Source organism: Carassius carassius, chromosome 14 (assembly GCF_963082965.1).
Source record: "Carassius carassius chromosome 14, fCarCar2.1, whole genome shotgun sequence".
Classification (NCBI taxonomy): Eukaryota; Metazoa; Chordata; class Actinopteri; order Cypriniformes; family Cyprinidae; genus Carassius; species Carassius carassius.
In genome coordinates, this window is record NC_081768.1 from 6,124,253 (window position 1) to 6,140,603 (window position 16,351).

A 16,351-nucleotide genomic window follows, 5' to 3' on the forward strand; every position below is an offset into this window, starting at 1 on the left:
AGTTGGAAGGGGAGCAAGGGGAGGAAGAGGACGAGTCAGAAATGGAGGAGGACAAGGAACAAGAAGAGTATAATCCAAGCCATCCAAGTTTTTCTTATTCAGAGCTAATTTGGATAAATTTAGCATTACATCACTGACCAATGCATTGAATAGATATCCTTAATAATGGATAACTTTTTTTACTGGAGCAAGCAATACTTTGGATTGAGGACTTGTGTTTTAGACAGAAGCAACAGTTTATTATATATATATATATATATATATACACAGCAAAAAGTCCAGTGTTAAATTAACTCTCAAAGAGTTGATTTCAACACTTTTTGAGAGTTTATATAGCTCCACACTCTCCAGAGTTAAAATAACACTTTCAAAATAGTTAAATATTTAACACAATGCCAGAGTTCCTAATTTGACTCCAAATAAAGTGTTAAAATAACACTAGAAGGGATACAGAAAAACAACACTGTTCAGAGTTGCATGTTTTAGGTGGTTAAATCTGTATGGTCTCAAAGATCTACAAAATAATGTTAAATAAACAACAGCACACAAAATATTTGCCAGTGACTTGTTTATTTGTATTTCTCACTTGTAGTGCATTTTGAAGTCGAATTAAAACATTACAAATGAAGGTATGATATACAAACTTTCATCCACAACACTGTATGAACTTTGAATATCAAATGGCTTATAAAATTTAATCTCTGACATTTTGATAATACACCTTTCCTCACTTCGTACTACTCTGAATGCATGATAATGTTCATCAAAATTCTCTGTGAATAGTTTGTTTACCAACAGATAAATGTAACTTTCAACCAAAAGTACAGCACTTATTTGACAGAAGACTGGCATTTCACTTTCTATAGCACTGCACACCACAAGTCCAGCTCTATATTCTACACCATCAACTTTAACCCAACTGGTTGAGAAAACATCTTTTGATATGAACATTTCAAGCATTTGATTGCTGACCTCATTCCCTATGGAAAATGGTTTAATTGGCCCAAACTCATTATGTTTGAGGGTGAATGTTTCCCAATGGTACGCAATGGCCATCTGATGCTTTTTAGCTAATGATTTTGTTATGTTTTTGAAATTTTTAAAAAAATCTTTGAACATCTTATGTTTGGCTTCGAACCTCATTGACCACATATATAACAAGGGGCCAATTTTCCTTATAGAAGAAGGGTAATGTATCATGTAATGATGTTTAGGAATCAAATTTTTATGAGGATACAAGTACTTGAATAGTTTGTGATGGTCAGCAATCAAGTGCTTCAAATACACTGTCAAACCTGAAGTGAGACAAGGTGAAAACACAATGTTCATTATTTGAAGTAACATAAGCAACAAACTCCAGTGTTTGTGTCCTGGAGGAACAATGTCTCCAAACAAAAGTGGGAGATTTTTCACAAGACATAATGTCTGAATGGAATTTAAACCAATGCTATTACCAGCACTATCCAAAATAACCTTTGTGGGACGATTTTTTCGTTCTAAAAATCCATAATCAAAAGAATAAATCCTTGAAAGTAAATCCTCTTCAGATATAAAGTTTTGTTTGAGATGTCCAAAAAGCAATTTGATTTCATATTGAACCACGCCCTCAAGAAGGTCATGCATTATATCAAATGAGTAGTTATTGCTAACATGAAAGTATTTCAGTGTATTAATTATGGATTTTTTTTTCAAACCATATAGTGACCTCAATTGTGGGTTTTCCTGGAGAGACTTGCAATGTATTTCAAAGATTTCTTGTGCACGAAGGACCACCTTAGGATCATCCTCACTGTATACTGTTTGAGAATCATTCTTTTCAATTAAACAAAGGCGACAGAAATGATGGCTATTAAATGACTCATTAAAACCAAGAATTGAATGCATTCCTAGATTATCACCAGTGATTTGTGCGATGGTGCCGTATATCTGCTCATCTGAGAATGGGAGACTTAATCCTTGGCTTTCAAGTATCTTTATATCATTTATCAACGGATCCAGTATAACATCAAAACCGTACTTGCTTACGTCTTGTGTGTGAAAAAGTGCTAACAAATGAATGTTCATCAGAACTGAGTTAAATTTTGGGGGCAAGTTTCTTACAATAAAATAAAGGCAGCCAATTTTGTGGATACTACGTTTGGAGCCAAGGGGGTTAGCGGTTTCAAAATCATCATAGTATATTTGAATTTGTAATGCATGTCTTTTTGTTGTAAATAAAGGGTGGGATTTAAAATAACTTCCATCGCTAAAATCTGTAAAAGTGTCAGGCTCTGATCTACAATCTTTCCTTAGGAGGTCACAAATGTCTGGATTTCTGCACATGAATTTCAACGTTTCTAAAATTGGCACATATATAAAAGTATCATTCACTGGAACTTGGTCATAAGTACCAGATTTCTTATTCAATTTGTTGTCATACCGCACACCTAGTGTTATCTCAATGGGCTCTACAACTCCCCATTTTTCTTTAAAGTATTTATTACGTTTCCATTCTGTATTCAGATTTGTGAATGGGTTTTCTAATTTTTCAAAAGATTCATTTATTACAGTTTTGTAGGGGTCATTTGTAGGCAAAGCAGAAAGTATGTTATGCTTAGCCTGAGAGTTAAGCTCATCTGTTAGCTCCTCTAAATCTCCCACAATTGAGGACACCAAACTGTTTGGAATCCCACTTGCTTGTATTTTGGCCACAATGGAATCACACAATTCTTTAGTTGAATTTTTAGTAAGCCCTGAATCATTGTTATCAGATAAACCACTGGAACAAGGAGATAAATGCTGGGGATTCATAAGGTCCTCCAAAGCATGAGATGAGCTTGCAACTGGCTCACTTGAGGAACATCCAACAGTTGAAGTTGGAGCAATCAGCTGAATGCTGCTATGAACACTATTAAGGTGCTTACGAAAACCTGCATATGTTTGGAACTGATGCCTACAACCTTGCTGAGAACAAATTAATTTGAACTTAGATCCAGGATAATAACTATGTTCACCTCTTAAATGGGAAATCAACTGTTGACTGTCTGGGTGCTCTTTTTGACAAATAAAACAGATCAGCATTCTGTCAACATCATACTACCCGACTTTAAGTTAAGGTTACGGTCTGGTTGAGCAGTCTGGCTCTCAAATCTCTAACCCTGGGAGACTCCTTCATTTGACCTACATCAATGTTATACACTGTTGTCTGCAGGAATGTGTAAAAGTTTAGAAGTGCACTATCATAGGACAAATTGAACACAAAATGTGCCTTGAAAAGTTCATCAAATGCTCCAAGGGAGCGGTTTGCCTGGCATGGGATGAGATGCTTATCCAAGATGATGTAGAAGCCCTCAATCTTGCTTTTCTGGCGTCCAACAGCAAGGAGGTACGGATGCTGATGCTGGATGTTGTTGAGGTGCTCCTCCAAACTGCAGCATGACTAAAGTTGAAATGAACATTGAATATTAGACACAAACATAATGTCCAGTCAGGGAAAACAACTGTATAAAAGAGACTGTTCAAAGAACTCAATGGCTAGTGCAATATGATAATGCATATGAATGATTTTAAATCTCCATGTTAGAGCTTCCAAAAACACAATATTAAAATGTCAATACCTTATGAAAGATTACAAGTCTTTCAGCAGCATCACATGCACTGATTTTTGGAGACTTCAGTCCTCCTGGTGATGGTGGAAGGAGATGTATCAGTAAAAGAAGGGATGCCATTTCATGGTCGTAGACTAGAGATGAAATTCACATGAAATTTTTTATTAATTAATCTAAACCTTCAAATGAAATATTTTAAGTTTAAAAATACAAAGCATTTTAAACATTCACCTGGTTAATGTAGTCTTTTTAAAGATTTTATGTAGTGCAAGTTATTTATTTTTTATTAATCCGGAAAACATCCAATCTCATAGATTATGAAGTTTACTCATTTTAATATTTTTTGTCATCAAAACAAATATATTGTTACTGCAAACTGTAACTGCAAATATAGCAGATTTGTAAAAACAAGCAAATCAAATACAACTTACTTGTTTCATGAAGGTCACTTCCTTTAGGACATTCTGCTGAGAGCAACAACTGACTCAGCTCTGCCGTTGAAGTAAGTTGCTTGGCCTCTCTAATGACATTTGGCCTGAAGAACGTGTCCCACTTCTGAAGCAGCCTGGAGGATGTCTCGGTGTCAAACAGGAGAGTGAAGTCTTGATCAACCTTTAAGATGATATTAAACTATAAACAATATTCTCAAATTACATGCTTTTGATAAAATGTTATTCCAAACTTACCAGGCCTTTTGTATCTAGGAATCTTGGGAAGGTGAAGAGGATATCAACACTAGAGCCTGGATCTTTAACAAGCTTCTGCCGATGCTGAAAGGTCTCTCTCATCTTTTGGAATATTAGGGACTTCTCTGTAGTGTGGCTGAGCAAAGAAATGGCCTCTCTGCAAGCATCCCCATCAAGTTGCCCTTCAAAATTAGTAGCCCTTTTGCATTTTGGGCCTCCTGGAGAAACATCATGAGGGCTGTCTAGTGGCAAAGATCCTCGTCTAATCTTTCTGTGGACTGTTTTCATACGCCAAGCAATGTATCCTGTGTTGCTTGCAGCGTCATAAAAGTGTTCCTTAAAAGAATAAAATTTCTATGTCATAACATTGCAATTATAACATGAAAGGGTCATGCAGACGATGACTTACATAGCCTTTCTTGGAATAAGGATCTCTGAGGGAAGGGAACAGCATCACTATGCCAAGAGCATACTGTTCTCTGATGGCTTTAGTAGGGAGTTGCCTAAGAGAAGATATCAAATTAGTTTTAATTTATACAATGGTCATGCAGTTATGTTTTATAAAAATTAAATAAAAATACCCATGTGTATCAATCATGTGAGCCACCAGAATGTTGATCATTTGTCTTCTTGTGGCATCTGTAAGGGTTTCTGTTTCTTGATACTCCTGTAGTACTGCTTCACCACCAGACTTCAATTTAAGAACATCCTCGACCAACTAAAAATAAAAAAAAACGACCTTGGTGATTCACTAATTACCACAGCCTCAGAAGGGTTAAAAAAACTATTTCTATATTTTGGATAATTTTCATTTCTGGGTGAACATAACCTTAAGGAGAATCACATAAAAACTTTGTTCTAACCTGCTTTGCAGACAGTGCAGATGTGTCCTCTTTTCTTTGTCTCTTGTTAGGGACCTCATCTAAGATTACAGTCGATGCACTTGAAATGTTGCTTTTGTCAGACTTCTCAGATATGGAAGACAAAGAATCTGAAAATTCTAAATAATTAAAGTATTAAAATATTACAAATATTGTGATGACCAGCACAAGAATCAGAAACAGCCAATGTATCATATTTATCCTAAGTTGCTTGATAACTCGACTTCTTAAACATTCAATAAAGCTCACCGTCATTTGAGAAAACAGTCAGCACCATTTCTTCACATTTCTTCATCGACTTCTGTCCCTGTTGCATCCCTGTATGTTACTTTTGCATCAGGTGGCAAGCAAAATCTCTCAATGACTGAAAAAAAAGATTTTTAAGTTGACAACCTTTCTTGCATCACAACAAATAACTGATTTGAATACATATATCTTTATGATGCAAGCAAAATGTAAATATGCATTATTTTTCTTTTTTCCAATGTATACCCTTCTACAGAATATTATATGATAAAGGCAAATACAAAAATGAGGCAACAACACAATACACAGAATTTATCAGATTTTAATCAAATTCTTAGTTATTTTAAATGAGTAAGAAAAAAAAGAAACCTTTGACGTGAAATTGCATGAAGTCAAACCTCCCTTCAATGCAATCCAGCTTCACATACTTCTGCTGTTCGTTGTACTTGATCTGGACCAACATTTTACCTGGAACATGCAAAAGTGTTTGGCCTTGTAAATCGTTGTAAAAAAAAGAAAAAAAAATACTTTATGGATAGATGCACGTCACATCGTTTCCTTTGTAATATCACAATTTACAGATTTGATGCACCGTACTTTTTCTACCAGTGCCAGTTATTTAATCACACATTTATTTTAAGAATTATTAAATTATTATTAATACATTATTATTTATTTATTTTTAAATGTGACCTAAAGCGACACACACATCGCATCACACACACACACCGCTAAGATTTAAGTTACATAGCTTTAGTAACTTTTTTTTTTTTTTTTACATAACTTCAGTAACTTAATAGCTAGCTAACGAAGCTAATCACGTCGACGAGGGCAATTGTGGCAATAAACGAGGCTTTGTAAAAGATCGTTCGTTTTATTAATTCGGTAAATCATTTTAATTAATTCGGCCACGCTGTAATAATTTGATTCCTATTTTTAGTTAAATCTAAAAGCGTAATAAACCGTTGCCACGATGTAAGTTAACATAACTTAGGCTGTGTGTGTGCGTTCGCCTTCACATTTTAATATACGTTTATGCGCAGTGCTCCATAGCACATTATGTTGTACATTCTCTACTGAATAAGCACCAATCATAAATGTAAAAGTATGATTAAATTTAACTTACCTTTCAAAGCCACACGAGGATAATGGCGACGTCTTCATGGATTTTCAGCAGCGACGATTGGAAATGCGTGGGCGGAGTCTAATTACGTCTCTATGGAGCTTGTTTAACACTGATGATCAACTCTGTGAAATAACTCCAACACCAAACACCATTTTACTCTGAATGTGTTCAAATTACTCTTTGGGTGTTGAAATCAACTCGGAAATGTTTAACACTGAAATTTCAACTCTCCAATTTTTGCTGTGTATATATATATAATTAAAAAAACACAAATCTTCATGCTTCACAAAATGCTAATTGATGGACTGGAGTCGTATGGATTACTGTGATGTTTTTATTAATGGTTTAAACTCTCATTCTCATGGCACCCATTCACTACAGAGGATTGTATTGTTGATGTCATGTTAAATTTCTCCATATCTGCTCCAATGAAGAAACAAAACCACCTACACCTTGAATTACCAGAAGGAGAGTACACTTTCAGCAGATTTACATTTTTGGATGCTTTAATGCATGTTTTATGGCATCCCTAACATTTATGTAGCCATTTAAAAATGCCTTTGCAAACTCATAAATAGACCCTTTCTAATATAAACAGAAAATTGTTTGTTTTAAATTATGAATGCAGTTTGCTCCTGTAAAAAAAAACACAAATTCTGCTGCAACATATCAATCTATATATAACTGATGACTCATGGAATTTGAGTACAGATGATTTCCATAATCATCCATCTTACGAACCTCACTAAATGCCTGGATGAAGTTTTGAATCGCATGTGAATTTTTCACATATTTTTGTAACTGCTGAAATGATGCATATTTAAAGATGCACATAAACCGAGAGCATCATATATGATTGCAGATTTATGTTAAGTTCTATGTAAAAATCGGAGTAGACAGCTGCAGAGCAGCGGGAAAGCGGTGTTATTTAAATCATTTCCAATGCTCTGTTCCAAAACACTGTCAGCCATAGATACATCAAATGTATCATATGCAGCAGAAGTAATCTCATAATGCATTGTAACTAGAGCAATAAAACCATCCGAGATGTCAGACATTCAAAATAAAGACTGGTTCTATTTCCTGGTTGACTAGTTACCATGTTCCAAAACTAGCTTCACTATCTTAGCTGCTTTGTTGCTTTTCCAAGATGATCTTCCTGCTTACAACCAGGGATTATTTATATACTATTAGAATTTCTATTAATATTTTGATTTAGCTTTTTTATTTTCATTTTAGTTTTAGTTGTCTTTTGTGTTTTTTTTTCTTCATATTTCTATAAAGCTGTTTCCGTTTTAGTAATTGTAACTTATTTCACTTAGTTCTAACATATCAGTGTTGAAAAAAAAAAACTTCAACGCAACTAAAAACAGAATTATCTCAGTGAGGATGGAGTTTCCTGTCTTTTTTTCTCTTCATTACTTCTGCTTAGCATCATGCCTCAGACAGCATCCACAGTAGGCCTGTGTAGACAGAACATAGCAGGGCAGCTCACAAGGTTTTGGAACAGAGCTCCTGTGTGAACTTAAGCTGAATTTTGTGGGTTTTTAAAACTAGGATGGGCTCTTAAAACACTAAATGTTACCCTGCTCTCGGGCCAAGCCAAAACAAATGTAAAAGTGTGCTAATTCACAACAGGCCTGGCATCAGTGGACCCCAGGAGTTCTTCATTTGTTCTGTTTAGTCTGGCAGCCACTCCAGACACAGAATATTGTTTTATTATTTTGGTAAACAATGGGCAGATTGTTTCAGGGAATAAAGAGGCCAACACAACCGTAGGCCATGCACCAGACTCACCTAAGGACAGCAGGTGGGACAGCGGGTATGTTAGAGCCCCGAGTATGAATCCTGGATGAATACACAAAGTATTTGAAAACTCAAGACACACTGAATTATTGGAATTTTATTGCTTTATATAATAAAATATCCAACTTTTAACCAACTAATCCCAAGATGACAAAAAAGCATGTAAGTTTTAGTAAAAATATGCTGTATTAAATGTATTTCGAAACTTACACCAAACATAACTTTATTTGACTATCCTATACCATTAGGATACAAAATGTCATGGATTGCGTAAATGTAACAAGTGTGAATGTAGAGGCTCAGGGGTTTAAATAGTTGCCTCTTGGTTTAATATTATGTAATGCATTGGTATTATTCACACACTTTTAAATCTGGTTAAAGAGTCTTTTTGTTGCCATGTAAATCTTCTGCTTGTGGAAAATAGTTAGTTATATTTACACTTACACATAAAAAGAGAGTGTTATTTTGTTTTATGGTGCATGACAGGATAAATGAAGAAGTGTGTTTGTGTGTGTGGATGCATCAGACAGGGACACCGGCATGGATCAAACCAGCAGTCGGCTGTCGTCCCAGCGAGGGCTCCAGTATCTGTCTGTCTCCCTCCTGGATGCCACATGAGGGTCTCAAATCACAGACGCCCCTCCAGACTGACATTCCACCATGACGACTACGCAGTCTGCAGGGTGAGTTTCAAGGATAATAATGACTCCGTGCACTCACACCATTAGGACTGAAAACATACAGTTAACTAGTTAACAGGTTTTCACTGTTGCATTGTTGTCATTTCCCTTGAAATATCATTTGTCTTCTGAAATATCAAGTGTCAGACTGTACTAAGATCCGCCAAGATACTGAAGTCTGCAATCAAAATTTTAATATCTCAAACAGTTCTTATCAAATTCTTCCATGACCATATAATCTGAGCTACTCCGTTCTGCACATTCATTTGATATTTTACTGTAAGTCAGCAGTGGATTCATTCTGTTTTTATTTATCCTAATGCATTTCAGGAGAAACATCTGAAAGAAAATTGATACTTAAAGGGCTAGCTCACCCAAAACTGAACATTCTTTCATCAAATACTGACCCGCATGTCGTTCCAAACCCAAAGACTTTGGTTAATCTTCGAAACACAAATTAAGATGTTTTTAATGAAACCTGAGAGGTTACTGTCTGTCCCTTCACTGAAAGTCCAGGTAGCCAAAACTTGGATCCAAAACGTTCATAAAGGCATAGAAAACTGCATCCATAAAAATCAAGCAATTAAATGCAAGACATTTCTTGTGAAGAAATAAGATATGGTGAACAGATTTATTTTATTCTTTTTATGAGATACACATACAGTAAACGGTGCATTGCTCATTAGAACAAACCTCACTGATTTAAAAAGCCTAACAAACGTTTCAAAGATTACCTATCGTCTTTAGTGTTTCTAGCAATATGAGGATGAGTAATTGTTAACAGAATTTTAGTTTCTGTGCGAACTAACTTAATCTGAAATAACCCAGCTATAGGCACTTTCCCTATGGCCTGAAACTGCTCTGAGCTGTTTACTGTTCACGTAGAACAAAAGTCTTTTTAATTGTTTGTTTTGATAGTTTAGCTCAGCTAGCTGCAGCATGAAATGAGTTTAATTAGCGATGCCTGTTCTCTCTTTGCGCAACCGCCTTCCTCTGATCGTCACAGAGACCATGGCACAAAGATGAATGAAGCATATTGTTTAAGAGCAGATCTGCTGAGTGTAAGGAATGACACCCGTTCTGAGACTGTTTAGATAAGTGTGGTAAAAACACACTTGTGCCAGGTGAGAGATGCTTTGAAGTCTCTAATGAACACGGACAATCCCACCTAGAACAAGGCTCAAAATTGTTTTTGTGCGGCAACCAATAACGTTGAATTGCTGTGCACCTGTGCCAAAGAAATCAACCGTGAATCAATTATTCAGAGGTATGTAAGATGTTTGTTGCAACGTTATCTCTGAAATCAACCATCACCTTTATAATTTCGGCACTGCTGTACGGAGACGACAAAAACAACCCGCCCATGTTTGGCGGTCAGAGAGGTGATGCAATTCTGTTTGCACTCCAACGCTTGTGAAAAAAGTGTGCTGCATAGATGAATGAGATAATTGTCATCGTGCAGACGTTGAGTATGATGTTGTTAGCAGTCAGATCTCTGCTTCGACTCAGTTTTCGAGTATTTGGGAGCAGATCCCTCCCTCCTACGCCATCACCACAAATACACACACACACACACATACATGCCTGTGGCCAGCAGAGGTTTGTGGTCAGCCCAATAACGAGTGGTTCAGCGTAAACACGGTTTCTAGACTGCCCCAAACCCCACAACCCTCTGCTGCTGAAATATTACTCACAAAGCTGTCACCGTGTGTGTGTGTGTGTTCATACAATGTACTAGACTTGCTAAATGACATATGAAAATATTTAAAGTATACAGCGCTGAGCAAAAACAGATTTCTTCAAATGCCAGTTTTTTTGGTGAACTAAAAAAAAATCAGTCTTGACTCAGCTGTTGTGAGTTGGATTTATTTGTTTGTTGTTGAACCTAAAGAGCTGTGTGAGGTCATTGGAGAACTGTAATTTTATACAAAACGCTTACTGTACTTGCATGACATGTAGTATTGCTTTATTTTATATAAAATAAATTAATAAAAAATAATAAGGCAGTATTTAAATATATTATGAATGTTTATATAATTAAAGAATATACAAACTAAAGTGTGTATATATATATATATATATATATATATACATATAAAAAAACATTTAAAAACTAATTACAGTATATAAAGCTCTGCAAATCAGCATCACTACATCTATGGTAGTCATTTTATTCCAGTGTCAACACAGACACACACACTCCGTTTCCTCTTAATGAAGTACTGATTAGGTGTTTGCCTCAATCAAATCTTATTTAATGAGGAAAAGTATATATATATATATATATATATATATATATATATATATATATATAAAAACACTGCCATGGTCATCGCTATCGTCTTGCAGAAAGATCAGCTGGATGACAAAAACATTGCTAGTAGTACCTCAAAAGCAATTGGAATCAAATAGTAACTGTCAGCCTTGCCAAAAGAGTTGAAAAGAACAGTTTTGAGTGAAGGAAGGTAAGGTTAAATTCTGGCTTACTGGCAGAGGGACACAGTGAGTGTCATGTTGCTTCCATCCTTACAATTCCAAAGAGAGTAGCTCATAAGAACAAGGTCAAACTGATGACATTCGGGATGCCAAAGCTAGACCGTCAACTCATTCGAATGTCACTCAACTATTGTAGGATGATCTACAAAAAGAATGGCAGGTAGCATCTAGGGTGAAGTGCATGGTGAGGACGGTTTTAAACAGGCCTTTAGGGGCAGAGATGAAGTCGTGCAAAGCTGAAAAAGCCCTTCATCAATGAGAAGCAAAGAAATGCCAGACTGAGTTTTGCAAAATACATTAAGGATTGGACCATCTCTGATGAGTCCAGTTTTCAGCTTTCACCTGGTCATCTAATGGTATAGTTAGACGGAGACCTAGAGAGGCCTATTAGCTACCCACTGTGAAATCTGGTGGAGGATCAGGGATGATCTGGGAGTGTTTCAGCAAGCCTTTAATCTGGCACATATGTCTTTGTTAAGGGTACATGAATCAAGCCACGTACAAGGTTGTCCTGTTGGTGGAGAGCATGCCAAGATGCATGAAAGCTGTGACTGGAAATATTGCTTTAAAACCATTAGTATTGTGTTGTTTAAAAAAGAATATGATCTTGATTTCTTTGTATTATTTTAGGTATGAAAACACAGCATCTTTTTGTTGTTTTGACCGGATGTAAATTTCTTGAAAAAATAAATAAATAAAACTCTAAATGACAGTATTTATTTGGAATTTGGGAGAAATGTTGTTTATAAAACTAAAATGTAAATTTTACTCAAATACATACCTATAAATGGTAAAACCAGAGAAACAGATAATTTTGCATTGATCTAAATTTTTTATTTTATTTTTATCCAGAGCTGTATATATAAAAAATGTAATATGTAATAAATGTAATGTATTATAAATGCATTTATATATATATATATATATATATATATATACACACTGGAAAAAATTATAAACACAACTCTTTTGTTTTTGCCGCCATTCTTCATGAGATGAACTCAAAGATCTAAGACTTTTTCTATGTACACCAAAGGCCTATTTCTCTCAAATATTGTTCACAAATCTGTCTAAATCTGTGTTAGTGAGCACTTCTCCTTTGCCGATATAATCCATCCACCTCACAGGTGTGGCATACAAAGATGGTGATTGAAGCATGAAGCATGATTATTGCACAGGTGTGCCTTAAGCTGGCCACAATAAAAGGCCACTCTAAAATGTGAAGTTTTACTGTATTTGGGGTCCGGGGGTCTGAAAACCAGTCAGCATCTGGTGTGACCAACATTTGCCTCATGCAGTGCAACACATCTCCTTCGCATAGAGTTGATCAGGTTGTTGATAGTGGCCTGTGGAATGTTGGTCCACTCCTCTTCAATGGCTGTGTGAAGTTACTGGATATTGGCAGGAACTGGAACACACTGTCATATACCCCAAATCAGAGCATCCCAAACATGTCTGGTGAATATGCTGGCCATGCAAGAACTGGGATGTTTTAATGTTCCAGGAATTGTGTACAGACCCTTGCGACATGGGGCCAGACGCCATCGAATCTGAGCATTTGCCCACTCCAGTCAGTTACGACGACAAACTGCAGTCAGGTCAAGACCCCAATGAGGATGACGAGCATGCAGATGAGCTTCCCTGAGATGGTTTCTGACAGTTTTTTCTTTCTTTGGTTATGCAAACGGGTTGTTGCAGCAGCTGTCTGGGTGGCAGGTCTCAGATGATCTTGGAGGTGAAGATGCTGGATGTGGAGGTCCTGGGCTGGTGTGGTTACATGTGGTTTGCGGTTGTGAGGCCGGTTGGATGTACTGCCAAATTTTCTGAAACGCCTTTGGAGACAGCTTTTGTTAGAGAAATGAACATTCAATTCACATAGATACATATATTTATACATATAAAAAAATACATGTAGTAATTTTCTTTATAATATTTTATTTTTAATATTAATTTACTTCTATATATTTTTTTATTTTTTATTTCAATAAAGCAGCACTACATGGTCAAATTAATGAAAAAAAAGCATGACAGTTGGCAAGTTGTACTGCATTGTAACAGAATGCTCTTCTGCGGTTTTGTTTGGACTTGTTTCTGAGTAATTTGCTCATTTGGGCGAGATACGAGGTGAGTAACTTTAACATTTACTCAGAAGAACAGCTCAGAAGACCAAAACTACACTTTGTGAGAGTGGGCATGATTTGTGTGTGTGTGCGTGTGTGTAGGCTGTCTCCTCCTCTAGTCTCCATGCGCACAGTTAAAATAGTCAGTTTTCGTGAGGCCTCGAATCTGTGACGCCTGACATCATTAAACAGATCTCCCTGTCTGTAATTTTCAGCCACAGTGTCTGTCACCAGAGAGAGAGTCAGACTGAAGGAGAGAGGCAGCAGGGTCAAGGGATGGAGAGAAAGGTTACATTTAACTGTAGTAGCATGAAGGAGTGGAAAATTCACTCTTTTATGATCGTACTAATGAAGAGTCTTGTTCTGACATTTGCAGGCTGCTGTGGAGATGTGAACAGCATCTTGTGATTTGATTTGTAAAAAGTGGCCCCGAAAAAGAATGAATCAATGTCATTGTATTACAAAATATAAAAACTTTGCATTTGAAAACAAATGATGATGAGTTGATTTATTTCTTGTTTTGGCAGATAATAGTTCACTCAAATAGGATTCTTTCATCATTCACTCGCCCTCAAAACTTTTCTCTTTTTTTTTTCTTCCAGTGAAAGCAAAAGAAGAAATTTGGAGGAATGTAGTTTGTTGTTCTTTTCTGTGCAGTTACAATTAAGGACAGCTAAAAATGGACACAAGTAGTCCGTAAAACTTGTGCGCATCTGAAGACATATCCTTGTGTGAGGAACAGAATGAAATGTAAGTTATTTACTAATCTTAACATCCATTCTAGCTCTCTGGCAGGTTCATTTATGAGAGAATTAGCGATGTCTGATTTATGAACAAGTTGTCATTTTGAGAATGATTCTTTAAGTGAGTCGATTTACTGAATGGTTTGAATGATTCATTCATGAATCTGACTCTCAATGATTCTGTTGCAGCAGTGAACAGTTCTCTGGGGTGACAACAAATTACGTTTCAGTCTGTTCTTTAAACAAAATTGTTGTATGACCAGAGAAAACGTTATTCACATTGTTCAAACACATTGTTCAAAATTTCTCCTTTTGTGCTCTGCAGTATAGGTCAGTTTGGAATGACATAAGGATGAGTTGACAGAACAATTATATTTGGGTGAACTGTCTCTTTAAGTGCACTGTATTTCAGACACACCTTTCATCATGTCTTCAGTCATGATTATAGCTTCAGGTCGATCAACTGTATTGATCAGGTGCAAAACATTAAAATGAAATTGAAAATGTTATCATCATTTACTCTGCCCTCATGTCGTTCCAAACTTGTAGGAGTTTCTTTCTTGTGTTGAACATTAAAAAAAATATTTTGAATAATGCTGGAAGTCAAATAGTTGATCGACTTCTAGTATTTCTTTCTCTACTGTAGAAATCAATGGGGACCAACAACTGTTTGGTTCTTCAAATATCTTCTTTTGTGTTCCACATAAGAACGAAACGTATACAGGTTTGGAACAACATAAGGGTGAGTGAATGATGCCAAAATGTTCTTTTTTGGGTGAACTATTCCTCTCATGTCATCCAGACCGCAGTAATAAAGTTGCTTACTATTGTGAATCCTGTAATATATAATATACTGCTCTATACATGCTGTGTGCGTGCCAAACAGGGTACATAATAAAGTAATTAAAGGGTCAGATATCTCTATGATTAACCTGCAATTCAGGCCTGACTGCAGGACTAATTAGAAGTTAGCCAGACACACCAAAGGTTGCTGCTGCTGATCCTCTTGTACTTCCTCTGGATTCTTCTCGTTTGATATCCTCCTGTCGGCTTTGTACTTCCCTGCTGCTTGGGCCCATTCAGGCTTTCATGTGGTCAGGTGTTTTTTTGCAGACAGGGATATGGCTACCCAGAGGATTACGGCTCTTCAGCAGAGCTCAGAGCTTGTTTATTTGCCATGATAACTTCCGCTAGGGGCTCACAAAGCAGGCAACTGCTTGAGGAATGTGGTAGAGTAGATTTGTATGTTAAGAGTAATGACTTCAGTTTGTTTGTTGTTGTTTTTTTGCATATGCTATTCACCTGACTTCATGTTCACATGCTTCAAGCATTATATATATGTGTTGTCATGCAGCACATTTTAATTCTAGAAAAAAGAATTACAATTTATGAATTTGCAGTGGATATCTATGCATGGAAGAGTGCATTGGTAACCCCAGTACTTTTATTTTAAGTGCACTTGTTTGTTTTCACAAAGAAGTTAAAATAAAAAATGCATTGAAATCTATGAAGTTACAATGGAAGCCTATATGTACAAAGTGTACATAGGTTTACCAAAGACTTCCATTGAAAGTGTACTTCTACTTTTCTTCTATTTCTACTGTTTTTTGTTGTTGTTGTTTTTTACAAACTGTTGACATTTTTTTTCGGTGGTAATCCTTTTATTTTCTACCTGAACTCTATGCATTGAATTAGGACACTTCTTGAAATTAATGTTTATATTTATTAATTAAGGTTTTTTTTTATTTTTTTTTTATCCAAAGGGACTTTGCTACACAGAATGTATTGCATTTTTTGTCACGTTAAAGTGATGCTGGAAGCGTAACCCACTGAATAAAGCAAAACCTCCCTAAGTGTATTCCTTAGATTGCAATTGTGGCAGTACAAATCATAAAAAGTCCATTAATTGTTATAATCATGTCATTTATATGTTTTCATCACACATACATCTTTACAATTTGCTTAAAATAAAAATAGAAT

At 36.0% G+C, this 16,351-nt stretch overlaps 2 protein-coding genes across 2 annotated transcripts; both read right to left on the minus strand.

The window, feature by feature from the left end:
- Positions 1-427: 427 nt before the first annotated feature.
- On the minus strand, positions 428-3,721 carry LOC132157560 (uncharacterized). Its single transcript, XM_059566930.1, has 3 exons — positions 3,597-3,721; positions 732-3,418; positions 428-438 (listed from the first exon to the last, which is right to left on the minus strand). The coding sequence occupies exons 2-3, from the start codon at positions 3,058-3,060 to the stop codon at positions 428-430; spliced, it is 2,340 nt and encodes a 779-aa protein (XP_059422913.1). The 5' UTR covers positions 3,061-3,418; positions 3,597-3,721.
- On the minus strand, positions 3,086-5,422 carry LOC132157561 (uncharacterized). Its single transcript, XM_059566931.1, has 8 exons — positions 5,404-5,422; positions 5,137-5,273; positions 4,855-4,991; positions 4,683-4,776; positions 4,274-4,609; positions 4,019-4,199; positions 3,597-3,721; positions 3,086-3,418 (listed from the first exon to the last, which is right to left on the minus strand). The coding sequence occupies exons 3-8, from the start codon at positions 4,893-4,895 to the stop codon at positions 3,086-3,088; spliced, it is 1,110 nt and encodes a 369-aa protein (XP_059422914.1). The 5' UTR covers positions 4,896-4,991; positions 5,137-5,273; positions 5,404-5,422.
- Between the last annotated feature and the right edge of the window lie 10,929 nt (positions 5,423-16,351).